Genomic DNA, 28000 nt, shown 5'->3' with positions numbered 1-28000 from the left:
GTTTAGTGGTAGCTTTGGTTTCGTCTGTGACCAGCACAAAGGACACTGTTCTGCTTTCCATGAAGTGATTCCAAAATAGCAAAAAACAGAGAAACACACAGTTATATGGGCAATTTCAGCGCACTTAAACATGTCAAGACCTCAAGGTACGTAACTTTTGTATATTCTTCGAAAATATATTCTCACTCAAACCGGCGACGCTTGAACTATTGGGTTTTGCCGCTTCGTATAAAACATAGATCTATATATGCAGGCCGTTTTTACAACAGGATTGACTTGGCTTTCCCGTCAAATTGTTATTTATAAATTAGATAAGATCTGTATGGCTTTCAGGGTTTTAAGCAGCAAATTTGAGGAAAAGTCAGAAAGTTTCAACAGATGTTTGTTTCTACGGCAAATGTTCTCATAATGTAAATAGTGCCATTTGAGATATGATATATCGATATGCCATGATTATTCCATAGTTAAGCTGAAAATTACTATAATATCTCGGTCTAGCGGATGATCTTGACTTAGACGTGTGTTTAATACTATTTATCAAGCTCTTGCTGTAGCTATAGACTAAATGCAATATCGTTTGTTTATTGCATTGTGTATGAAAGACCAACTATATGTATATGTATTACGGTGCTTTGAATTTAAAAATATATCACATAGACTTTATGATTATAATAACGGTGAGGTTGTAAATGATAAAGTGATGGCTCGCCATGCCATATGTTCGGGTTCTGTTCCCGTCATGAGAAAGTTGTGAAGTCTTTGAGTTCCGTGGTATACGGTCTTAAGAAGTCATTGTTTCGTCATAACGTCTAAGAACAAATTTGTAACTTCCAAAATAGTCGTCGGACGGTTATGATAATGACGACAATCTCTCTTTAACGAGGGTAGAGTTGAATGCTCTTGCTTTTCACCATAATCAATTTATCAGAATTCCAAAATCACGACACCATCGCTGTTTAAAATACTGCTGTCACCTTAATTTTCCCGTCAAGCCAAAACAAATGAAATGAAATGGGTGCTTAAATATACTTGATTTATCATGAGATTGTACGTTGATGCTAATGGCAAAAAATAAAACTCAACAACCCCAAAACAATGATTCAGAAATCACAACCATTTAATTTCCAGCATGATAATATCACAGATATAATATCTGTACAGAATTATATCTAGCCTCAGTACATTCATTTAGGAAATACAACCCACGGGTTGGAAGCTAAGCGGCCAAATATACCACACGCCTGCATGGTCTCCCTTGTTAAACTGACATGGAGACACATTTTGGATGACTAAATGCTTCAATATTGTTCGTGGAATAGCAATTATTACACTAACACATTGTATTATGTGGACGCATAACTTCTAGTTGATATAACAATCTGCTGCAGAGCTGGACGTAATGACATATTATCATATTTCGACCTTTTATACAAGGCGTTTTTAGGCCAACCTGTCCGTATTAATAGCACGTAATTACACAACGCTTTCTCGTAAATAGCAACCGTATATACGATCATGCCTATTTTCTGTTATATTATGACTTGGTACAGCTTGAATGATGCTGAAAGTGATGTCAATACAATTTACTCACATACGGTTTTAAGAAGAAATAATTTACAGGAGAAAATTTGAAAAGCAATTGTGATATTTGCAAAAAATGCATCAGTATTGTTTTTTTGTAATATTTTGAAAAAGTACATATTTGTAAATACTTAATAGTCGTCGGTGGTCTTGATAATGGGGACGATAAATGCATGTTTGAAGCAAAGCAGGCCAAACACTAAGCGGCTAGGTGCCTTATCTCCCATGTCAAACTGACATGGAGCAGCAATCTTGATGACTAAATGCTTCAATATCGCTCGTATATTAGCAAATATTACTCTAATATTTCGCAACATGTTGGCACATAACTTGTAGTTGTTATATTATCGGTTGATAACGTGTATGATTAGTTTGGTTTCCACATCATCGGATGCTGTATAATAAAACCATCTCAGAAACTCTCAGCCGCAATGTTAACAAGCCGTAATGCTGATGTAATATCAGCGGTGGTGTTGCGAGGAAAATACATGTCATGATTTATTGACCAGCACAGTCATGCTCAACGAAACTTGACAATGCCTGAATATTGACTTGTACAGTAAAATGAAACATTTGGAGCACATTTCTACGTCATAACCGCTGCTGTCTCTATTTAACGCTCGGTCGCCCAGTGAGACAGCTTGCAGCTCCGAAAGGTGACTATGTGCGCTCAGATACATCAAGGCATTAAAGCCTGGGAACACGTGAAGATTGTTTGACGCCGCAGTCATCAATATTCCAGTTCCACCACTACGGCCTGTCAGTAGTCGAGTCTGGACCAGGCAAACCAGTGAAAGAACATATGAGCAGCGATCCACGTAATTAGGGTACGATGACGCAGAGACAGCCACATCATCAGCCAAGTGAGTGAGTGAGTGAGTGAGGTTTTACGCCGCTTTTAGCAATATTCCAGCAATATCACGGCGGGGGACACCAGAAATGGGCTTCACACATTGTACCCATGTCGGGAATCGAACCCGGGTCTTCGGCGTGACGAGCTAACGCTTTAACCACTAGGCTACCCGACCGCCCCTCATCAGCCAAGTCACCGAGCCTAGTCTCACCTGACGACAAGCATTTGGGTGTTGGGGACCTATCCTACTCCGGTATATATAGAACGGGGGCAGTCAATCTTATACAAGTAGTGCAGAAGTCCGACCGACCATTTTCCAAGGGAGGGGTAGGGGTGGGGTGTTCTGGTACATATTTCTTCATGACAATACTGCAGAGCTCCAGATAACTTTTTGAGCAATTGAGTTTTTACTCGAGGGTTTTATTTTAATTGGGTTATTACATTTTTCATTGGGTAACCAATATTTTTTCACTCATCTATTCATCACTCTATTGAATTTTTCCCAAAATGAGTTAACAATTTGAAATTTAAAATAAAATAAAATAATGTTTTAGATGTATATACGGGTTCTAACTATAGGTTTGACTCGGATAGTAAATTAGTTCGTAATTGTGTATCGGAAATTAGCTCCATTGTACGCATGCTGAAAAAGCTTCATTGGGTATTTACGCATGCTGGTTTTATACATTTGAGTATTTTACGCATGTACGCAGCTTATCTGTAGCTCTGAATACTTGAAATATTTTTTTCTGAAAATAAACTGTTCGTTTTGAAGTAAAAATAAAAATCAATTCTGTCACCAACAACACATCCATACCAGTTGTACATTGACGACATGAGCACAAAATCACTTCCCTTCAGTGGATTGTATGGTCAAGACTCGATTATTTATGGTGCCGTCATATAGCTGGAATATCTTTGATTGCGACGTGTTGTTGGAGATGCCTCCACCGCGAATGAGTGAGTGTGAAGAGTTTTACTCTTCAGTGTATCCATGCTGTAAATTGAAACCAGGTCTTCAGCGTGACGAGCGAAAGCTTTAACCCCAAGGCATCCCCATAAGGTTTCCATAGTTGGAAGGTATGATGTGTAACAGATCATTGGTGACGTGTGTTAAAATGTTTAACATCACAATCAAGATGATTGCACTTCTAGAGCGACGTGGCTGCTTGTACTTGTCCGAACTTATGCCGGTTTTCTTCTGCTAGTGAATAGAGATACCATGTCGTCTGTACCTTACTCAAGCACACCATTACACTGATTCAGACCGGTCCTTGTTTTATCCCCTGAATGCACCAGGCGGGCTAACAACAAGTACCATATTTTAACGTCTTTAGGGATGGCGCTTGTACCAGTAAGTGACAAGAACCATCTGATGATATTCCGATATCGAGCGTACGCAATTTCAATGGGTTATCGGCCGCCATTGCGTCAGTGAGTGAGTGAGTGAGTATGGTTTTACGCCGCTGTTAGCAATATTCCAGCAACATCACGGCGGGGGACACCACAAATGGGCTTAACATTTTGTACCCATGTCGGGAATCGAACCCGGGTCTTCGGCGTGATGAGCGAACGCTTTAACCACTAGGCTACCCGACCGCCCCTGCCGCCATTGTTATATGCATCTTTGCGTAGGCTCTCGATAGATCGATGTTTTCAGACTTAGGTTTTTGGTGTTTTACAGGCATGTTAATATTTAGGTATCGAATATTTGATTTTAGTCTTATTTTTACCGATCAGAATCAAGCATTCTTCAATGTCATCGCACAATCACAGAGGCGATCAACAGACCATTGGAACAACACAGTGTTACGTGTCGACTTCAGAATTGAAACATTACGTTAAGGCAGAAATCTGTACCCAAATCTAAACCTACATACAACAAAGAAATGGTATACAATTAACACTTGTATTCTAAAAATTAATTTGGTATACAACTCAGAACAATTTACTGTAAAGTAATTAACATGGCAGTACACAACGGATTGGCAGTACAAAATTCAATGGCACTTTACAACATAATAGCAGTGCAAATAACAAAATGTCAATGATAATAATATTCATTTAGCAGCAACACTGGTCAAGCTTTCAAAATAGGCCTTGGTTGGAATTTCAGGGTGAACCGCTGGTCTTGATGTAATGTGAGATGTGATGGGAGATGAGATAGGCACGCTCACACACACTCTTGCACGCTCTAAATCCCTTCTAGAAGGTTCTATACAGTACTGGATTAGTCTAGCTGTGCTCATCTTCCCGAGACAAGGGAGTTCATTGACTATAAAAATCCAGTTTCCACCCTTGCCGAACAAGGCTGGAATTTCTGGCCTCGATCGCAGCGCCATCAGTGGCTATAATGCGAGTTTCGTCGCTTATATGTCCCTTCCATACCACCTCTCATGTCATTTGCATTTCCTTACAACAAAATGGCCACGCCCAGTCAAGACGATCTTATGGATAATCAAAATCTATATTGCAATAAAACTGGTCTTACTTCGCGGAGTACATCAAGTCACGTGAGCACTTTGATTAAAAACATGAAAAGATTTGGAAAATATCTGTTCATACAGAGTTGGCGGTACACATGCTTTGCATATCCTGCAATCGACCGAAATCTATGCATAGACTCGTTCGTCCAGCCAAAACAGAACTCAACACAATTCTTTTCCAGTTCAGCCAGGGTGGAAACTGTACTTTTAAAGTAACTGCCTTGCCTCGGGAAGATGAGCTCTGCTGGAAGATTTCAGATTGCGCTTGACTCCAAAAGCATCTAAATATAGTGACTTCCACACCACTGCTCACATTAGATAGGATTACATTCCTAACAACTAACCATTGTCAAAACACAATGCTCTGAACCTCAACTGAATCTTAATAGAATCAATATCATACAATTGCAATCTTATTTGACAATGAACTACACTGCCATATAACAACAGGTTTAATCTTTCGTTGGATGCATAACAGCTGTATTTGTAAAGCAACAGATTGTATGCTCCAATACGAACGTGTGTGTGTGAATGTCGTAGTGGGATTACTGGTTTGACGATGTAAATATTAATTTCCGTTTGTTGCTTCAATCTGATGACATACGCATATCGATTTCTCAATGTTTTGCTAATTTCTTAGAAAGTTGTGTTTGAAGCAAAAATAATGTGTATTGTAAATACAGAAAACAGTATACATTAAAATGAACATATGAAGTAAGAGTGAGTGAATATGGTTTTACGCCGCTTTAGCAATATTCCAGCAATATCAGGTCGGGGGACACCAGAAATGTACGCGTATTGGGAATCAAACCCGGATCTTCAGTATGACGAGCGAACGCTGTACGTGACTAGACTTCACCACCGCCGCATGAAATAAGAGCATCCAGCCAAACTTGACTTAAGAGACACTATAAAACAGATGAAGTGATGTTTTACACCTTTATACACAATAAATAAATAAATAAATAAATATATGAGCTGACGCAACGTGATATGTACAAGTGAAACTGAAATATACTGCCATGCAAAAGAAAGTACACACTTAATATTAGATTTGACCAAAACATTACAAACGTAGCAGTGAGTGAGTGAGTTGGGTTTAACTCCGCTTTTAACAGTATTCCAGTTATATCGCATCTTCCCGAGGCAAGTGAGTTAACTGACTATAAAAGTCCAGTTTCCACCCTTGCCGACCTAGGCTGGTATTATCGAGTTACATTTTGGCTGGACTAACGAGTCTATGCATAGTCCAATCAAAATCGCGCACCGAAATCGAAATCCGGTTCGTAAAGTGTCAAGCAGATTTCGGTCGACTGCAGGATTTGCAAAGCATGTGCACCGCTAACTCGTTGTCAACATATATTTTCTAAATCTTTTCATGTTTTTAATCAAGATACTCACGTGATTTAATGCACTTCGCGATGTAAGACTCGTTTTATCACAATATAGATCTTGATTATCGATCAGATCGTCTTGACTGGGCGCCGCCATTTTGTTTGAAGCAAATGCAAGTTATACGAAAGGTTGAATCTGATTGGTCAATAGGAGAGGCATAGAAAGGACATAACTCGTAATAGCCACTGGTGGCGCTACGATCGAGCCCAGGAATTCCAGCCTAGTTCGGCAAGGGTGGAAACTGGACTTTTAAAGTCAGTTAACTCTCTTGCCTAAGGAAGATGGTTATATCGCGGCGTGTCAGCTTAATGTGGGAGAAAAGCCCGAAGTGATGCAGGTCTCAGACGTTTACAACTTCGGTGAAACCCACGAGCACGGGTATGGTGCTGACAAACCTAGTAACATAATCGGGGCGAACCGGGATTCGAACCCACAATCGGGTTTCTGGCGTGCCCACGGGACGCAACTCTGCACAGCGAATCGCGGCGCCTTAGACGAATTGGCCACTCGTGCCCCCTACAAACGTAACAAAACAAACACTGCAAACGTAAGGTCCGAAACACAGTGATGATGCGGCATGCAATACATCACCATCGAATAACCATGTCTTGTTTGTTTCATGTGTAGACCGCCTCCGTGTTCTAGTGGTAGAGCGTCCGCACGGAGAGCGGAAGGTCCGGGGTTCGATCCCCGGCCGCGTCATACCAAAAGACGTTATAAGATGGTACTTGTTGTTACCCTGTCTGGTGCTCGGCATTAAGGGGCTAAAACAAGAACTGGTCGGCTCGGAGTCAGTATACTGTGTCTGAGTGGGGTATTAATGTTAAACTGCGGCATGGTATCTCAGTGAGCCAGCACTATAAATCGGCATCAGTCCGGACCAGTACAAGCAGCCACACAAACACAAAACACGTACATGCACGTCGCTTTATAAGTGCAATAATCTTGGACGCGACGTTAAACCCCATTTCACCTCACCTCACTTTTTCATGTGTAGCCGCCATCAAACATGGGTGTATACTTTGTTGTGCCCGGCAGTTTACTTTTCGAAAACCCAACTCGACCCCTCATGCACTCGAGTTTCCCCTCTTCCGGTATAACATACCCTATATTCCAGGGTGTAGTGTTTCTCTGCACGTAAGTCGGTCTGGGTGCTACATCATCAGACGTAAAATCCATACCGGGCGATATTCATACTTTTCTATAATCGATTAGAGCAAAACTTACCCCCCTCCCTCTCAGAAACATTCCGCGTTTAATGTTAGTTACACCATTGTTACGAAATGAAGTTTTTATCAATATTAAATGACGTAATTATCAGTTGTGGATCAGGTGTCTGTGACGCTAAACCCGCGTTGTGCTCCGCGGAGCTCTTAAGGACAATCTGATGAGTTTTAACACACGGACTATTTATTAGGGAATCGATATTACTGAATCCACATCACTGCGAGATACTTTCTGTTAATATTTATCAAATAACGGAAGCAGAAATCACATTGGTCAAGCAAGGGGTCCGAAACTATTAAAAACATTTTATCTGAATATTTTGCAAATTATTTTTGCAAGAGCTGATAACGAAATGCCAACAAAAGCAGAGGAATAAAAAAAGCACCGATTAAAACTGGATGCCTGAAACACGATCTTGTAACATGATAGCTATTCACAGAGTTGGTAACAAGTGTGTTGGATATCATATTTATCCCATAGGATTTACTGAATGAAGATGCCTAATCCAAGCCTATTATAAGATCAGCGTGAAGCATTCAACCACGTGATATATCGATTAACCAATCAGATCTAGACTCACAAGAGAATGTCGATTTATTGAGTGATGTCTATTTACATTTGTTTTGTCATTTCACACGGATCACTTCGATTCCTTCACCACTCACCCATGAAATATACATTTAGATACCTCCTCTGTCATAAACAGCTCAAGTCGTATTGACATTTTGGCAAGTTGATGGAAACGTGTTATTTCTGGTATTGGCTATCTTCTGTGATCGTGGTGGGCGTTGTAGTAATGTAGTATGGTTTCATGGTCTAGTGATGGTCCCATGTTGGCACATGACGATGTGATGTATGTCAGTCAAAGTGGAATGGTCGTGCATGTTAATAGAACGAGCGAAATGAGGCATCATCAACTGATGGGGAGAAAATGGTCAATCGTGATTGGGGGTTTACTAAAAGCATTAGCAAATGATTATCTTGTCACAGCAGAAGTTTTAACAAGCGTGCATGTTGGATTCTTACACATAAAACATGATCCCAAACAGGATCATAATTTTAAAACTATAAAAAACCCATGGTAATTCAGGTGTACGGATATTACTGACCTGCGACAGGCGTCTATGGTAGGAATCTACACTATGGTAACTCTTCAATGAGCAACACGATCGTAGTTTTATTTTTACGTATATGTAGGTAGAATAACTCTAGTTAATGGTCAGGTATGATTGTATTCTGACGGATAAGCGATAAGGCCATCTTCCGTGATAAAAGTACACCGCGTCAAGCATGATTTCATTATATTTAACAGCTAAACAGATATATAAGTGACTCAGTATTGAGATTGCATTTAAACAATTAAACACGCTCATGTCTTTATCAGCGATAGAAACTAACTGTTTTAGTTAACTAGTCCTTATAATGATAACATATAGTAAACCCCTTAATAATGGCAAATCTTTTCAAGTCCTTATGATACGTTAACTACTGGGTAGTTTGTCACGTTTTTATACACGTGTCCCCGGTTAGGATTGCGATGACATTAAAAAAAATAAACATTAAAAAATTACAACGGGCAGTAATCGCTAGTTGTGAACCTCAAATACGTCTTACTACAAAACATGTTCTTTTACTCATGTCCCAGTAAGTAGACGTTCTTAGCACTCCGTGGCTGTGGGAAGAGCGACTACATTGGATCGGGTGGTCAGGCTTTCTGATTTCGTGCTCTGTGACTCGATGCTCATATTTTCAGTCACCTGTTTGTCTGGCCCAGATTTGTGGTATACAGGCAGGCGGGATTTAACTGGAATATTGCACTCACTCACTCACTCACTCACTCACTCACCCACCCACCCACCCACTCACTCACTCACTCACTCACTCACTCACTCACAGGTGTTTGCAGTTCAGAGCAGTACAAACAAGTCTTGCCGGATGTGCTGGTGTCATTTCGAACCTTGCGTGGCTTGTTATAAGGAAAAATACTGGTGGTATCGAATGCAACAAGAAAGCGCATTTGGCTTGTTCCGGAGACCTACGGCGCCTCAAACAGCTACCAACTGTGGTACAATCTGGTAGACCTTCACTCCAGTATCAGAAATAGACTAGTAATTGTGAACGGTAGGAGAGGCAATTAGTCCTGAGATAGACAGGCAACCGGCGACGTGTAGCGTGACGGAGGAACAAGCAGTAGATTTGATGTTGAGGGAACCAGCTAACTCGCTGGTAATTATTGTTGTCCGTGGTAGATGGAACACATTTTCCAGCAGGGTAACCTACAGAAGTATGCCGATCTGTACACTGTGAAGTGAACTTCTCTTCTGAATGGTCACTGCGCATGTTCAGCAACGGGGGAAATGAGGGCGCCTCTCGTCACCGGTGTTGATGTTCTCACGTAACTGATGACGATGGCGATGATGGCGATGATGGCGATGATGATGATGATGATGATGATGATGACTGTAACACGGGTTCGTGAGGGATGTTGCAATGAAGACTACAGTGACACTCGGAACAAATGAGTGAGTTTTGTTAACGCCGTTTTAAATAATATTTCCCTAACATCACGTCGTGTCAGTTTAAGGAGGTAAAGCTAACGTAACAGGTAATAGTTGTGTACCAATTTTGTGAAATCCACGGGTGTGCCTATGTTGTTGACAGACCGATGGTCCTAATCTGAGATTCCGATCACACTAGAATTAGCGACCATGATCCGACTTAACAAAAAACACAAACAGATTGCAATAATGGTTTTTTTTGGCTGATAATGTCTTTCTTTTCTTCAACTGTCAGAAGCAAAATTATACATGTCAAGACTTTTCTGGGACAATTTATTTTTTCGATAAAATCCCAGACCCCACCCACCCTGTGAATAAGCGTATTTGGGTCCGGCAAACCAGTGGTTTAAATGTCAAGCCAAGGGTGACGCTCAATCGGTTTGTCACACGCTGTAGCAATCTGGACGACTCAACTAAAATAAGTGAAGCTCATTTCTGGTGTCCCCCGCCTTGATATTGCTGGAAAATTGCCGAAAGCGGCGTAAAACAATACTCACACTACTACAAGAATACCGAAAAGACACTCAGGAGCTCTTCGGGGAAGGTGGGGAAGAAAGTTAAGAATTCGTAGGTCCAATCTTGACGTGTAGCGTCTTGACAAATAAACGTGTGAAAGAAAGTAGCGACTCTTCATTGAAGTACATGCATTTGTTGGACGTTCTATAATTAGGCACGGTGATTTCCAAGTCAATCTGGGACGGCTATAAATATGGTATCCGATTGCCTTTGTGCTTGAAGCCTTACATTCAACAGCAGTGTGGTGGTCGGTGAGTTGGGTTCAATACCCCTTTGAACAATATATCCGATTTTTATTATGTCATTTGAATATAAGAAGAAAGCCAAAATGGACGTTTACGTCTAAGATGGAAAGCACCCCCCAGGTATGGACCCGAAAGACCAATCACCATAATTTTTGTGTGTTTAGGCCTATTCCCCGATGCCATCCCACCTCTGCCTATTGCCCGCACAGGTCAACTACGCCCAGGTAGCCTGTATTCACTTCTTTTCTCACGTTCAAACAATTCTACTCCCCCATGAACTTTTATGATGCACACATAGATATCCCTCAAAGACGAGCTGTACTTTACCTCTCTAACTGTGTACCCACTCAGTTATGTTTGTTTGTTGTTTAACGCCGCACTCAAAGATATATTCCAGCTATATGACGGCGGTCTGTAAATACTCCAGTCTGGACCAGACAATCCAGTGATTGACATCTTGAGCAACGATCTACGCAAACGGGATGACATGCATCAACCAAGTCAGCGAACCTGACCACTCGATCCCGTTTGTCGACTCTTTCGACAAGCATAGTCGCCTTTTACGACAAGAATGGGTTGCTGAAGACCTATTCTACCCCGGATCTTCACGGGTCCACTCCTTTATGAAAAATGATAGAGTGAGCACAGCTCTGAACCATTATATAGGTGTGGTGTTATTTTTATATTGAGCGAGAAGCCTGTGGTCCTCATCCTATGTGAGATGAGCGAGAAGCCTATAATTGATTTGTACAAATCAAATGTGTGTTCCTCTGGTGTTCCACCCTCGCCTCGCCGCACCCTCGCAGACATATATATATATATATATATATATATATATATATATATTAAATTGATTATGATGATGAGCTTCGATCTCTACTTCACAACGTTCTGCTGTAACAAAGATTTCCAAACTTTCTAAACATGACACGATCCTGTTTCAGCGCCCATTGCAGACGAAGAAGAGATCCTTTTCATGGATTCTGAAGAAGACACACACATTGATGCAGGTGGGGTCCCGGCTTCACCGGGAGACCATGTTGTGAAGACAGGTGCCGCCCTCTGTTGGCCGACACTTCCAGGCCCTTCCAACGACAACCGTCAAAACAATCCATGGAGATTACAAAGTGCCACAACAGATCAAAGACCATTAGTACAACCACATAAACCTACTGTGACGGAACCACCCGATAATCTACCTGCAGACACAGCTTCAAAATCAGGAAAACCTAATGTGCAACTGCAATGTTTCGATAAAAGGGGAGATAACTCAAGGGGAGATAACCCTGTGAGGGTCACGTTCAGTGACCCCTTACGACCGTGTGCAGAGGTTCAAGAGACATGTTTATCTTATGGACCAGCCGGAGCTGGACCTTCGGTGAGCAGTTCACGAGAGGACAATAAAGGGGATGATGAAACGTCTCCGGGAAAGTACAGCTCGCTGAGGGAGACTGGAACGGAGGAGGAGGACGAGCAGGATTCCAGCACTGAGTTGTATGTACCGGAACGACGGATGACCCCTGCCAATTACCGGAGGGAATACCTGTGTGGACTCTTTCTGAAGTATTCAATATTTATCTTCAATTTTCTATTCTGGGTGAGTTTTATTTGTTTTCGTGTACAAGTATTGTATGATATGACATTGTGAGCCTGTTCTGCGTTTTCATCTGACAGAGTTGTATTTTTATTAAAAACTTGCAGCGGGTAAAAAAAACATTTTCCTTTTAAAACTAGGAAGAAAATAAAAGCAATTCCATATCTCATCAATGAAAAGAAGACTACTCCACGATCCTTTGTCCAGACGTTGTAATATGTGTTGTGTGAGTGAACCAGTGTAAGTATATTAATCATTAAGAACAAGATGTATGTATCGCAATTTGAGTTATCGGACAAAAGGTGACTTTTGAATAACTTGAAGCAAGAAGTTCCAAATGACCCGAACTAAGCTCCTTTCAAAGGGACCCAACGATGGCATATTTAGTGCCTGTAGGTCAACATTTTAAAACTCCGTAATGACTGGACGATTAATGCTCACTCAGATGTGTTTATTCACATGATCCTATGTCCATCGGACCGAGTGCTTGTTTCGGCACAGCGATCTGGCAGTGAGACCGATGGAAAGGTCATCATTTGAAACAGAAGCATCGTTCGAGGATTCTCCACATGACGAATACAGTTAAATAGTGTCTGTCAAATCGATCTCCTGGTTTGATTGTTAATTGAGATGAAATTGTCAAATGTGTTGTCTAATGCGGCAGAAGAGCATACGAGCTCAGCTCTGTTGATGAATGTTAGAAATCATCACTTGAAGTTAATATCCCGTACTCAAAAGAGAACCTCATACTTATTTCATGAGGACTGCAGTAGTTAATAAAGCGACAGGAGGTCTGATAATGGATGAGGTATCATCTGATTAATCAATTTGTTGAACCGGGATTCCGCGAACACAATCAGCCTCTATTTCTGTTAATACATGTTCATCGTGATGATTTCATTTGTTGTTACGAGGGCTTGCTGAAAAGTTCTAAGCCTAAGTGGGATATCTCAATAGGATTGAAACAACCTTTTGACACCAACAAGTACACTCATTTAATGAATCATAGACATAAGAACTGCAACTGTAGTGTTATTATTGTCTTTGTACCAGACCATCTTGTGAACCTACCCATTGAAATCTACAGAAATGGACAAAACTGGCTATAGGGCAGTCATCAAGTACCTGCAACTGAAAGGGCTAACTGCAACACAGATACATGCTGACATGTCACATTAGGGGATGATGCCCCTTTCTTTTCCACTGTAAACAAGTGGGCTGCGGAATTCAAGCGTGGCAGAGAGAGCCTTGACGATGACCCGCGTCCAGGAAGGCCTTCAACAGCAACCATTCCGGAAAGCATTACCCGGGTACATGACATGGTGATGGCTGATCGACGATTGACCACTCGACATATTGCCAGTGTTGTGGGCATTTATCATGAGAGGGTTGAGCACATTATCACCAACGAGTTGGGAATGACAAAAGTTTCTGCAAGATGGGTGCCAAAGCTCTTGACAGCGGATCAGAAACGTGTCAGATTCCTGACGTCCCGTGACAATTTATGCCGTTTTGAAGCAGATCCCGATGATTTTTTGGCCCGATTTGTAACCATGGATGAGACCTGGGCCCACTTGCACAAAGCGATCTTAGCGCTACGACTATTGTAAGCCTATGTTAAAGTATGGGAGTAACGATCATCTTAGCGCTAAGATCGCTTTGTGCAAGTGGGTCCTGGATTCATCACTTTCAACCAGAAACCAAAATTCAGTCTAAACAATGGAAGCATCCGGAATCACCAGCCCCCCAAAAAGCCAAGTCGGTTCCTTCTGCTGGAAAGGTGATCGCTTCAGTCTTTTGGGATTCCAAGGGTATTCTGCTGATTGACTATCTTGTAAAAGGCCAGACTATCAATGGAAGATATTATGCTGACCTACTGAGACAGTTGCGTGAAGCTATCAAAGCTAAGCGACGTGGAATGCTCACTAGCTCATGATCCACCAAGACAATGCTCCTGTTCACAAATCGGTGGTTGCCATGTCAGCGATCCATGATTGTGGCTTCGAACACATTGACCATCCCCCTTATTCACCCGATTTGTCCCCGTCAGACTTCCATCTGTTTCCCAAAATGAAAAAAGGAACTAGCCGGTCGCCATTTTCCTACTAATGACGACGTCATTTCCGCTGTGAATGACTTTTTAACGGTGGCTGAAGAAAATTTCTTCTTGACCGGCATCCAGGCCTTGCAGCATCGCTGGCAAAAGTATGTAAACCTGGAAAGGGACTGACTATGTGAAGAAATAAATGAAAACCATCGACTTGGTACGTGTCTTTCACAGTTAGGCTTGGAACTTTTCAGCCAGCCCTCGTATAATGCTATATACTGGAATGGGAAAATTCTCTGAACTATGCCCAAAAGTGTCAATACAAGTGGAATAGTCCATATTTACTATTGATGCATCATTGGTCTTTTCCTTTTGAAATATGGATGATTTAGGTCTAAATAAAGCCACAAAACCCTTTCCATAATCTTAAGAAATCCTTGCAGAGTCCGTTAATAGCCATTTGTCATTAAGGCGACAGAGGGTTAATCTGTTTTGGTACTTTGTACACGCGGTCATACCAACTACCGGGCAAAAGAAACACACCCATGTTTGATGGTGGTTAAAATAAAAGAAACAAGAAATGGTTGTGTAACTATATACGGGTGATAGTTTCCTGGTTGGCCTTTACTGCCCCAAGAGACGAATAATATCTAGTATTCCATCCATGTAAGATCAGACCAATGCCCGTTTTCCCATGCTTGTCGAAGGATCAGACTAATACCCAGTAACCCATGCTTGTCGAATGATCAGACTAATACCCAGTATCCCATGCTTGTCGTAGGATCAGACTAATACCCAGTATCCCATGCTTGTCGTAGGATCAGACTAACACCCAGTATCCTATGCTGGTCGTAGGATCAGACTAATACCCAGTAACCCATGCTTGTCGAAGGATCAGACTAATGCCCAGTATCCCATGCTTGTCGAAGGATCAGACTAATACCCAGTATCCCATGCTTGTCGAAGGATCAGACTAATACCCAGTATCCCATGCTTGTCGAAGGATCAGACTAATACCAAGTAGCCCATGCTTGTCGAAGGATCAGACTAATAATACCCAGTAGCCCATGCTTGTCAAAGGATCAGACTAATACCCAGTATCCCATGCTTGTCGAAGGATCAGACTAATACCCAGTAACCCATGCTTGTCGAATGATCAGACTAATACCCAGTATCCCATGCTTGTCGTAGGATCAGACTAATACCCAGTATCCCATGCTTGTCGTAGGATCAGACTAACACCCAGTATCCTATGCTGGTCGTAGGATCAGACTAATACCCAGTAACCCATGCTTGTCGAAGGATCAGACTAATGCCCAGTATCCCATGCTTGTCGAAGGATCAGACTAATACCCAGTATCCCATGCTTGTCGAAGGATCAGACTAATACCCAGTATCCCATGCTTGTCGAAGGATCAGACTAATACCAAGTAGCCCATGCTTGTCGAAGGATCAGACTAATAATACCCAGTAGCCCATGCTTGTCAAAGGATCAGACTAATACCCAGTATCCCATGCTTGTCGAAGGATCAGACTAATACCCAGTATCCCATGCTTGTCGAAGGATCAGACTAATACCCAGTATCCCATGCTTGTCGAAGGATCAGACTAATACCCAGTATCCCATGCTTGTCGAAGGATCAGACTAATACCCAGTATCCCATGCTTGTCGAAGGATCAGACTAATACCCAGTATCCCATGCTTGTCGAAGGATCAGACTAATACCCAGTATCCCATGCTTGTCGAAGGATCAGACTAATAATACCCAGTATCCCATGCTTGTCGAAGGATCAGACTAATACCCAGTATCCCATGCTTGTCGAAGGATCAGACTAATACCCAGTATCCCATGCTTGTCGAAGGATCAGACTATGACCCAGTATCCCATGCTTGTCGAAGGATCAGACTAATACCAAGTATCCCATGCTTGTCGAAGGATCAGACAAATACCCAGTATCCCATGCTTGTCGAAGGATCAGACTTATACCCAGTATCCCATGCTTGTCGAAGGATCAGACTAATACCCAGTATCCCATGCTGGTCGTAGGATCAGACTAATACCCAGTATCCCATGCTGCTCGTAGGATCAGACTAATACCCAGTATCCCATGCTTGTCGTAGGATCAGATTAAAGAGCATTGGTGGTCAGTGATTTTGTTGAGAGCATGTCATCGTGCCCCGATGGCGTGGATCGTTGCTTATGCGTTCAGTCACTAGTTACAGTTTCCACCCTTGCCGAACTAGGCTGGAATTCCTGGGCTCGATCGTAGCGCCACCAGTGGTTATTACGAATTATTTCCTTTCTATGTCTCTCCTTTTGACCAATCAGATTCCACCCCTCTTATCACTTGCATTTGCTTCAAACAAAATGGCGGCGCCCAGTCAAGACGATCTGACCGATAATCAAGAACTATATTGTGATAAAACGTGTCTTACATCGCAAAATCACATGAGCACTTTGATTAAAAACCTGAAAAGATTTGGAAAATATCTCTTGACAACGAGTTGGCGGAGCACATGCTTTGCAAATCCTGCAATCGACCGACATCTGCATGACAGTTTACGAACCGGATTTCTATTTCGTTGCACGATTGTGATTGGACTATGCATAGACTCGTTAGTCCAGCCAAAATGTAACTCCATAATACAAGCCCAGTTCGGCAAGGGTGGAAACTGGACTTTTATAGTCATTTAAGTCACTTGCCTCGGGATGATGATTATTTGACATGATATAGCTGGATTGTTGCAGACTGCGTCGTAAAGCAACACACACACACACACACACACACACACACACACACACACACACACACACACACACACACAATACAATCAAATACAGGAGCAAAAGGCAGACAGTAGATTTTAAAGTGTAAATATTTTAAGAAGCTTTAAGAAGTTAATCATGTTACTGTGGTTCAGCATCTGCATTTTCACATTAAGGAAATTGCACGGTTTGTGGTATAATTTCAAGGCCTCAGTAAGGCTTCCAAGTGGTTTTATGTGAAGGACGTTTCCGAATTCGTCGCATCAATTACATAAATGATGCCTGATGCAATTCCTTATGTTGACTTTTACCATATGTGTTTTTTCAGGTGCACAACTGACTTGCCCTTGTATGTGTTTGTGACGGTGGCACCTGGTAGCATCACTATTTTGATAGTGATTCATAAACACATCCTCATGGTATAGCATCTTGCCGAGGCAAGGTAGTTAATCGACTATATCAATCCAGTTTCCACATGACTTTTATAGTTAGTTAACGCCCTTGCTTGGGGAAGATGATGATATAGTCGGAATCGTACAATCGACTCTTATCAAAGGTTTCTTGTATTCTGGAAAGGGTTTTGTTGTTTTTATTTAATGTTTAATATTTATTCTTCAGTGAAACACTGACAGTTTCACGCGCACTACAAACAAACTCTCTATGATTTTGATGCCATGCAGGTGGCCGGGGTGGTGGGGTTCGGTTTCGGCTACTGGACCCTGACGTCCAAGGGGCAGATATTCGCCGGGGGCGTCTACTTCTTCCTCGACCCCGCCGTCATGCTGTGCATCGTGGGCTGCACCATCTTCATCGTCGCCTTCTTCGGCTTTCTAGGCGCGCTCAGGGAAAACGTACGCTTGTTGAAGATTGTAAGTGACTGGTGGTTAAAAGTCTTATTTCCTCTCGTCGGAGATCCGTGTTCTAATCCCTACATGGGTACTCCTTTCTGTTTTAATGCTCAGTGAAAATATACTGAAAATAATTTCATAAAATGCATGCCCTTATGGGAAGTATATTATTTTGTTTATCATCGTTATCCTCATCACCATCACATCATCACTTCCATCGTCTCCTTCATCTTCATCTTCACGAGCAGCGACATCATCGCCATCATTAGCCTCATTTGTATCATAATGTTCAAACAGATCCGTGCCGAATACGGTTCAACACAGATCCCCAATGACCTATATGCTTGTCGTTAGAGTTACTAAAATGGATCGAGTAGTCAGGCTCGGTGACGTGGTTGATTGCGTGTCATCGTACCCCAAGGGCGTTGGGCGTTGCTCATTATATCAAACCGTTTTCGATTATTTACAAACCGCCGCGATCAGCCTGGAATATTGCTGGCATCGGCGTAAAACAGCATGCTAGTAGAATTAGATGTACATTATAGTATGAAAAACATCTGGTTCAGTATTAATGACGTTTTGACAGTGCAGGATAAGGGCCTTTTCTGATCAAGTGGTAAACCTTGAAACATTATCATACATGTCCAAACATCTGACAACTTGCCTTATTTCCTTTTTGCATGTTTTTTATTCTGACATGATCAAGTACATAAATGTGGCTAAAAATCGAGAGGTCGATTTCAAGAGCAAATGTAACGGAGAGTAAGTCGGTAACAGAAGATGCATTTGTCGCTATTTGCGTGATGTCAATATTTGTACGTCCTATGGATATAAGCTTGGGTCAAAGAATTGTCTCTAGTTAAATATTACAAACACCTTTAAGTTTTTTTTTCTAGTGAAGATTAGATTGTGGCCCAGTATAGTAAAGCCACTTAAATATCGTAGGGTGGCCTCCTTAGCTGCAAGGGTCCTCTGGTTGTAGGTTCTAATCTCGCCTCTATAATGACCCTTGGTTTGTCGGCACCATACCTGTGCTTGTGGGTTGCATCAAAGTGCACGCATCAGCGGATATTACGTAGTTTTCACATGAAGACGACGTTGAATATACCTTTCAAAGCAGGTTCAACCCAACCACGGGCCCATGGGAGGCCCAGTCGTCTAAGGTGCCGCAATTCGCTGCGCAGAGTTACGTGTCGCAGACACTTATTATTGTGGGGTCGAATCTCGATTCGCTCCAATTACATTTCTAGGTTTGTTAGCACCATACTTACTCACTCACTCACTCACTCACTCACTCACTCACTCACTCACTCACTCACTCACTCACTCACTCACTCACTCACTCACTCACTCACTCACTCACTCACTCACTCACTCACTGTTCCAGTTTCGCGTGTGCCTCGTGCTGGTGCTGTTCATCCAGGTTGGTATTGGCATCCTGGTATTCGTGTTCTACACCATGCCAGAGGCCAGGGAGTCCCTCCTGTCTGGACCAGAGACCATACTAAAGGACGCCATCAAGCGTTACCATGACGACGAAGAGAAACGGAAATGGGTCGATCTTATACAGAAAGAGGTACATGTATATCCAGCTGTATTATTAAACCCACAGACAACGATCATACAAGGAATAGACTGCTCACAGTGCATGTAAGCAATGTACAAAATGCATACTGAATTCAACCAATGTTGTTTTGTAATCTGACTCTGTTCTCTTGTATAGAGAAATGCGCCCGATACTGTACAGATGCTTACTTATACATGTCCATGGAAAGTGAGAGAATGATATTTTCTCCAGTGTTTCTGCCTTTGAAAAGCACACAAGGAAGACAATCTTTGCTTGTATGTCCATAATGGGAATAATTTTAATTACGTATTGTAAATCTCGAAAGTATTTATTGTCGTAATCGTAGCTTGACATGAAGGTCTAAGACCTGCCTAACTTCGGGCCTTCGCCCATACCAAGCTGACATGCTGTGATGTCACTGACGTCCTGTTCATATTCTGTTAAATTATCTTACTCACTCACTCAGTTCAAGTGCTGCGGCATGAGCCACAATAAAATCGGCTACATGGACTGGCAGCTCAACCGCTATTTCAACTGCTCCGCCAGCAACCCTAGTGCTGAGAGGTGTGCCGTGCCCGTGTCATGCTGCATATTCGAGCCTGTAAGTACCTTACATCACCTTATATAAGGCGTCATGCTACACATTAGAGCCTGTAAGTGCCTTACATCACCTTATATAAGGCGTCATGCTGCACATTTGAGCCTGTAAGTGCCTTACATCACCTTATATAAGGCATCATGCTGCACATTGGAGCCTGTAAGTGCCTTACATCACCTTATATAAGGCGTCATGCTGCACATTGGAGCCTGTAAGTGCCTTACATCACCATATATAAGGCATCATGCTGCATATTAGAGCCTGTAAGTATCTTACATCACCTTATATAAGGCGTCATGCTGCACATTAGAGCCTGTAAGTACCTTACATCACCTTATATAAGGCGTCATGCTGTGTATTCGAGCCTGTAAATACCTTACATCACCTTATATAAGGCGTCATACTGCACATTAGAGCCTGCAAGTGCCTTACGTCACCATATATAAGGCGTCATGCTGTGTATTCGAACCTGTAAATACCTTACATCACCTTATATAAGGCGTCATACTGCACATTAGAGCCTGTAAATACCTTACATCACCTTATTTAAGGCGTCATGCTGCACATTAGAGCATGTTAGTACCTTACATCACCATATATAAGGCGTCATGCTGCACATTAGAGCCTGTAAATACCTTACATTACCTTATATAAGGCGTCATACTGCACATTAGAGCATGTTAGTACCTTACATCACCATATATAAGGCGTCATGCTGCACATTAGAGCCTGTAAATACCTTACATCACCTTATATAAGGCGTCATGCTGCATATTAGAGCCTGTAAATACCTTACATCACCGTATATAAGGCGTCATGCTGTGTATTCGAGCCTGTAAATACCTTACATCACCGTATATAAGGCGTCATGCTGCATATTAGAGCCTGTAAATACCTTACATCACCTTATATAAGGCGTCATGCTGCATATTAGAGCCTGTAAATATCTTACATCACCTTATATAAGGCGTCATGCTGCATATTAGAGCCTGTAAATACCTTACATCACCTTATATAAGGCGTCATGCTGCACATTAGAGCCTGTAAATACCTTACATCACCTTATATAAGGCGTCATGCTGCATATTAGAGCCTGTAAGTACCTTACATCACCTTATATAAGGCGTCATGCTACACATTAGAGCCTGTAAGTACCTTACATCACCTTATATAAGGCGTCATGCTGCACATTAGAGCCTGTAAGTACCTTACATCACCGTATATAAGGCGTCATGCTGTGTATTCGAGCCTGTAAATACCTTACATCACCTTATATAAGGCGTCATGCTGCACATTCGAGCTCGTAATTATCTTATATACCTTTAGATATTGTATAGCCACGTCCGTAAGTACACTACATACACTTTAAGTTTATAAGTTGTTATTATAAATTTTGTTTATAACACTCTATATGGATTTCTATTTGGGTTGGTTCCATTCATCTCATGACCAATATTAGGATCGGGTGGTCAGACTCGGTGACTTGGTTAATAATGTTTCATCGTACCTCGGCGGATTATACTCCATTTTCATACAATCTCTATAATATCCGATCTTTTACTGCGATATCTCTGTGTGTGAAGGTCTGTCAATTCCTCAATAGGAAGTCGAGTCAACTTTCTAATCAGCCAGTTAGCGTCGAGGCTCCTAAATCCCGGTACCAGTTAGCGAAGCATTCAGACCAGGGCATGTGATTTCTGCATATCAAAACGAATTTAAACGACCAGTTCTGAATGTAAATAATAAAGACTAGGGCATTATATTGTTAAGGATATTGTATACACCCTGTCGTTTCTGAGTGCCAAGGCATCAACACCCAAAAGGGAGTACCATCGAATGAAATCTGTGTTCTGTGTGGGTTTCCTTTGTTGAATAGACGTTTGCGAATTCAGGTGGTAAAGACAATGAAGCCGAATTGTTTTATGTAGCTGACATCTCAAGACCCCATGCATCCTTCAGTCAGACTGGTCGGTCAAGGTTCGCTTCGGATTTACCTGACGCGACATTCTATTGGGAGGTTGTCAGATGTTCACGCAGCGAGGTATTGTGTCCTGAGATTGCCCGTTCATGTTTTATATTATAAAGAGATCTCATTTGTAAATGAAGAGTATTATAGTGCTTGCTGTATATTATTTAAGATGGGTGTTTAAAGGGTGTTTTTGATGTCACAAGTTTGTTTTAAGTCTTAGTTCCCATAGACCTGAAACTGGATGAAAGGATATTAAACTGGCTCATATGATATTAAACTGTCACATATGATATTAAACTGTCACATATGATATTAAACTGGTTAATATGATATTAAACTGTCACATATGATATGAAACTGGTTCATATGATATTAAATTGTCGCATATATTAAACTGGCTCAGATAATATTAAACTGTCACATATATTAAACTGGCTCATATGATATTAAACTGGCTTATATGATATTAAACTGTCACATATGATATGAAACTGGTTCATATGATATTAAATTGTCGCATATGATATTAAACTGGCACATATATTTAACTGGCTCAGATGATATTAAACTGTCACATATATTAAACTTGCTCAGATAATATTAAACTGTCACATATATTAAACTGGCTCATATGATATTAAACTGGCTTACATGATATTAAACTGTCACATATGATATCAAACTGTCACATATGTTATTGAACTGTCTCATATAATATTAAACTGGCTTATATGATATTAAACTGTCACATATGATATCAAACTGTCACATATGTTATTGAACTGTCTCATATAATATAACATATAAATGTTTATTTCAGGGAGACTATATCAATGTCATGTGCGGATTCGATACAACAAATAAACCGGTAAATATTTTGAAATAGTTTGTTCCTCAAATCAATGTTGTTCGGAATACAGTACGCATATCAGCGTGTTAACATTTCCACGTGCAAATGACTGCGTGTCAGATGATATTAAATCAGTTGATAATGTTGAAAACAAAAACGTCTCATATAAAAACTTTTAATTGTTCCTGAGTCTAAATTCTGGTCGAATATTCACCTAAACAATTCCCTCTGCATACTACGAGTATATTGTCTTACAGAATGCATTACAGAGAAAATGAAGCAAGCTTATTAACGTTAAGGCCATAAAATGGTTATTATCGGTTTGTTAAAATCGCTTCTATGTTCAAATAGCTTATTGCTCAATGTTATCTCCTATAATAACGTGAAGCAGAATCCCAGAGATACTTGTCCGCGACACACTCCCATGTTTGCCTTCTTCATTAGCGCTGTTTGCCTACTCTGGTTCTTGCCTCTGTTGATATCCAGAGGAGTAAAGTACTCCACAGAATCAACACCAAGGGCTGCATGCGTGGCTTGGCGGACTGGATGCGAGGGAATGAATCATACATCGGTGGTCTTCTGTTGGCGTTTGTCACACCTCAAGTGAGTCACATTATGTGTAACGATGCTAATGGACAATTCCTAATATTTCATTTATATGCACGGCGCATCAACTTAATGTGAGATGTGTCAACGAGGGGTATTCAATGAAATTGTGGTTACCACTATATTCCACAGAAAGTGAACTTAATGGAAAATAATGGAGGCCCACGCGATGTAGTTATGGTGAGAGAGTGAGTGAGTGAGTTGGGTTTAACGCCGCTTTTAACAGTATTCCAGTTATATCGCGGCGTGTCAGCTTAATGTGGGAGGAAAGCCCGAATTGATGCAGGTCTCAGACGTTTACCACTTCCGTGAAACCCACGAGCACGGGTATGGTGCTGACAAACCTAGAAACATAATCGGGGCGAACCAGGATTCGAACCTACAATCATAGGTTTCATGCGTACCCAAGGGACGCAACACTGCACAGCAAATCGCGGCGCCTTAGACGACTGGGCCACCCGTGTCCCTGTAGTTATGGAAATAGATAAAGTTTAAAGATTATTTAACAATAATATCATAGCCTATTTTCTAGAGTTATGTATAAATGAGCACTATGAAATAGGAGGGCTGGTCGGGGATCTTCATTCAGTAAAATCAGTCTGCGATGTATGGTATACTCGGACCCCATGGTACCGCGGCATTCATCGTATCGCGGCATTTGTGATTTCCGGTAGTTCACGCGGGACACGCCTCTTAGCGGCTGTCTATTAATTCAAATCAGTAACCAGGAAGTGCTCACTTCGTAAACAATTTCAATTTCCTCGGAATGTTCCGTCTGCTGTAAGTTAGGAGTTATTAATCCGTTGATACATATTTCTGGCATCTGTTGTAATATTGCCTTACCCCCATCTATCAATGGCCAACGATATAACCCGCAGTTCCCTAAGTAAACTTTCTCTATCGACCTGAACTAGATCATCTGCATATTCATGGCGACTAATGAGGTAACGGAAGTTACGTAGTCCGCACATTTTTTCCCGCTCGGTGCCCAGAATCTATTGGGAGATCATAAGGGCCATAATGCCAAACTTAAAAATACGTTCTTCACTAGTAACCAAAAGATAAATACATACTTTGGGCATACTAGGAGTGCCTTTTATATATTCATTGTTGACTTTTAACATTTTTCCATTTTGTGACAAATTATTGTCATCCAATTTTTTTTAAACAATCTTAAAATATCATTTCTGATATTTTGATGTTGACTTATAAAAATATGTTTCTCTTACTTTTCGGTAAATATGCATTGAATACCTATTGCTGATAACACATTTAGAATTTTACTTGTGCTGTCTTTGCACTTTTCTGAACAAATCACTGATGTCTGGCATGATCATACCAAGTGGTTGGTAGAATTATGTCCTCTTTTTGTCCAATTCGAACCTCCATACACAACTTTTCTCTGTACCGCGATACGATGGAGTTCTCTACCTTGTCAAACAGAGCGCGAGGACCGGCTTTTACTCGGAGCTACTGATGTAAATAATGAACTTTTATCAGTAAAATATGAACACAAATAAACATAAAGGTTAGTGAGTGCATTTTGTTCCGTTTAGCGTACATGACAAGTACCGCGATACCCCGAGGTTGCAGGCTACTGATAGACTAAGAATCATTATCGGCGCAAATCTCGGATTCGAACCCACAACCTGCGGATCATGGTTTGATTTAAGGACAAAAGTTTTAGACTATTGGGGCACCCTTGTCCTGTTACTCTGTAGAAGTAGTAGTAGTAGTAGTAGTAGTAGTAGTAGAAGCAGAAGCAGCGGTAATAGTAGTAGTAGTAGTAAAAGTAGTATCAGCAATAGCATCAGTAGTAGTAGCAGTAGTAGCAGAAGTAATAGCAGCAGCAGTTGTAATAGTAGTAGCGGCAGTAGTAGAAGTAGCAGCAGTAATAGTAGTATCAATAGTAGTCGTAGTAGTTGTAGCAGTAGCAGCAGCAGTATTAGTAGTTGTGATGTATATGTGAGGTATTACATGAATGTTGATTTGTCTATCCACAGGTGCTCGGGGTTGTATTTGCGACACTGTTCATCAAACATATTGTGAGAAGCCGAGCAAGGTGGCGGCTCCTGAGAAGAACATGATCCGGACCCGTCTGTTGTTGTAGTGTCGCTCCCAAACCTCCAGTCTTTCGCTGTCACAACCAGGTATAGCCATCACACGTCACACCGGACATGGATCAGTCTATCGAACAACTGTCTCACAAGTCACATCTCTCAAACTTCAGTAATAACTCACAAGTCACGTCTCTCAAACTTCAGCAATAACTCACGAGTCACGTCTCTCAAACTTCAGTAATAACTCACAAGTCACGTCTCTCAAACTTCAGCAATAACTCACGAGTCACGTCTCTCAAACTTCAGCAATAACTCACAAGTCACGTCTCTCAAACTTCAGCAATAACTCACAAGTCACGTCTCTCAATCATCAGTAATAACTCACAAGTCACGTCTCTCAATTATCAGTAATAACTCACAAGTCACGTCTCTCAATCAACAGTAATAACTCACAAGTCACGTCTCTCAATCATCAGTAATAACTCACAAGTCACGTCTCTCAAACTTCAGCAATAACTCGCGAGTCACGTCTCTCAAACTTCAGCAATAACTCACAAGTCACGTCTCTCAATCATCAGTAATAACTCACAAGTCACGTCTCTCAATCATCAGTAATAACTCACAAGTCACGTCTCTCAAACTTCAGCAATAACTCGCGAGTCACGTCTCTCAAACATCAGTAATGTCTCACGAGTCACGTCTCTCAAACATCAGTAATGTCTCAAAAGCCACGTCTCTCAAACATCAGTAATGTCTCAAAAGCCACGTCTCTCAACATCAGTAATGTCAATATAGAGCAATATAGAAAGAATATATTTGTAATGCGATCTGGACAAATGGATTTCTATAACACTGCAAATTACATTTGCAGGTACGATGATTCTGCTATGAGGTTTATCACATGAAGTTGCCCGGTACAGCTGTCTGACACGTGCTTTAACGGGAATGTTTGCCCCATGACTGAACCAACCCTTCTCTCCTACCGCAGACAGAGCTACTGTTGACGGAATACTGTAATTTGTCTTTCAATATGAATAGTGATGAAGAGCCTTGTTGAAGTCGAAACAACATTCTGCCTGACTTGTACGACATATATGATACATCGCTGAAACATTTCCACGTGGACTACATACCTACATAGCATGGCCACAACGTCTTCACTGTCACAAGGAAGGCATCAATGAACCTTAGATGTCCTTTCACTTTAATATGAAACACGGTCAGCGACCTGTAAATGTCCTGAAGACTTTCACATGAACACCACCGATGAAGGTTAAATGTCCTATAAACTTTCACGAGAGCATCACGAACGAAGGTCGGCTGTTCTCTCATATTACTCACATCAATGAATGTTAAATGTCCAAAATACTTTCACATGAACGCCATCAATTAGAAGAGGAACATACTGTGTTTTCAATGTAGAGGTAGATTATTTGTAGATTCAACCGCGCTAAATTGAATTTGGAACCGAACGATTGAAATGATTTAAATTATTTGGTGATGAAACACCATCAATAAAGGTTAGATGCCCTATACACTTTTATACGAACAGCATCAATGAAGGTGATATATCATGTAGAGTTTCCTGTGAACCCAATCAATGAATGTTACGCGTCCTGTATACTTTCATACGAACACCATCAATAGGGGTTATGTGACCTGTACACCTTAATACGAGCGCCATCAATGAAGGTGACATATCGTGTAGAGTTTCATGTGAACCCAATCAATGAATGTTACGCGTCCTGTATACTTTCATCTTTCATATGAACACCATCAATAGAGGTTACGCGCTTGTATACAATCATACGAACACCATCAATGGAGGTGAGATTCCTGGACATTTATGTGAACCCAATCATTGAAGGTTACACGTTCTAAATATCTTCATGGACCACATAATGAAGGTTTCTTATATGTATGAAGTCAACGTACTACACGAAAGACGTTCATGTGATCCATATGTTTGATGTAGCTTTTGTATGGTATAGATACCTGTATATGTATCGTAAATCTATTAAGTGTTACGTAACGTTAGGCACCTGTGAGGATTCTGCGAACGACAGATCTCCAGATCCCAATGATGTAACATCCGACTGAAGAACCGGTGACCAGGTTTGGTGACATGATTGCTCCTATTCCCAGTCATTGGTTCCACTATCCAATTATAAAGACGGCACCATGGTGCTCGATGAATAAAAAATGGCATTTGTTCCTTCCTGTATAGCCATT

General features: G+C 41.3%; 1 protein-coding gene across 1 annotated transcript; it reads left to right on the top strand.

Annotated features, from left to right (window-relative positions):
* On the top strand, nt 1–27982 carry LOC124147176 (tetraspanin-33-like). Its single transcript, XM_048381478.1, has 9 exons — nt 1–146; nt 11806–12458; nt 17951–18139; nt 19506–19694; nt 20152–20286; nt 23073–23120; nt 23589–23705; nt 25712–25858; nt 26640–27982. Exons 1-8 carry the CDS (start codon nt 131–133, stop codon nt 25793–25795), a joined length of 1431 nt encoding a protein of 476 aa, XP_048237435.1. The 5' UTR covers nt 1–130; the 3' UTR covers nt 25796–25858; nt 26640–27982.
* Nucleotides 27983–28000: the final 18 nt, after the last annotated feature.

Source organism: Haliotis rufescens, unplaced genomic scaffold (assembly GCF_023055435.1).
Source record: "Haliotis rufescens isolate VD_foot unplaced genomic scaffold, xgHalRufe1.0.p SCAF_39, whole genome shotgun sequence".
Taxonomy (NCBI): domain Eukaryota; kingdom Metazoa; phylum Mollusca; class Gastropoda; order Lepetellida; family Haliotidae; genus Haliotis; species Haliotis rufescens.
Note: the sequence above shows the minus strand (reverse complement) of the source record. Positions and strands in the feature narration are given on the sequence as shown.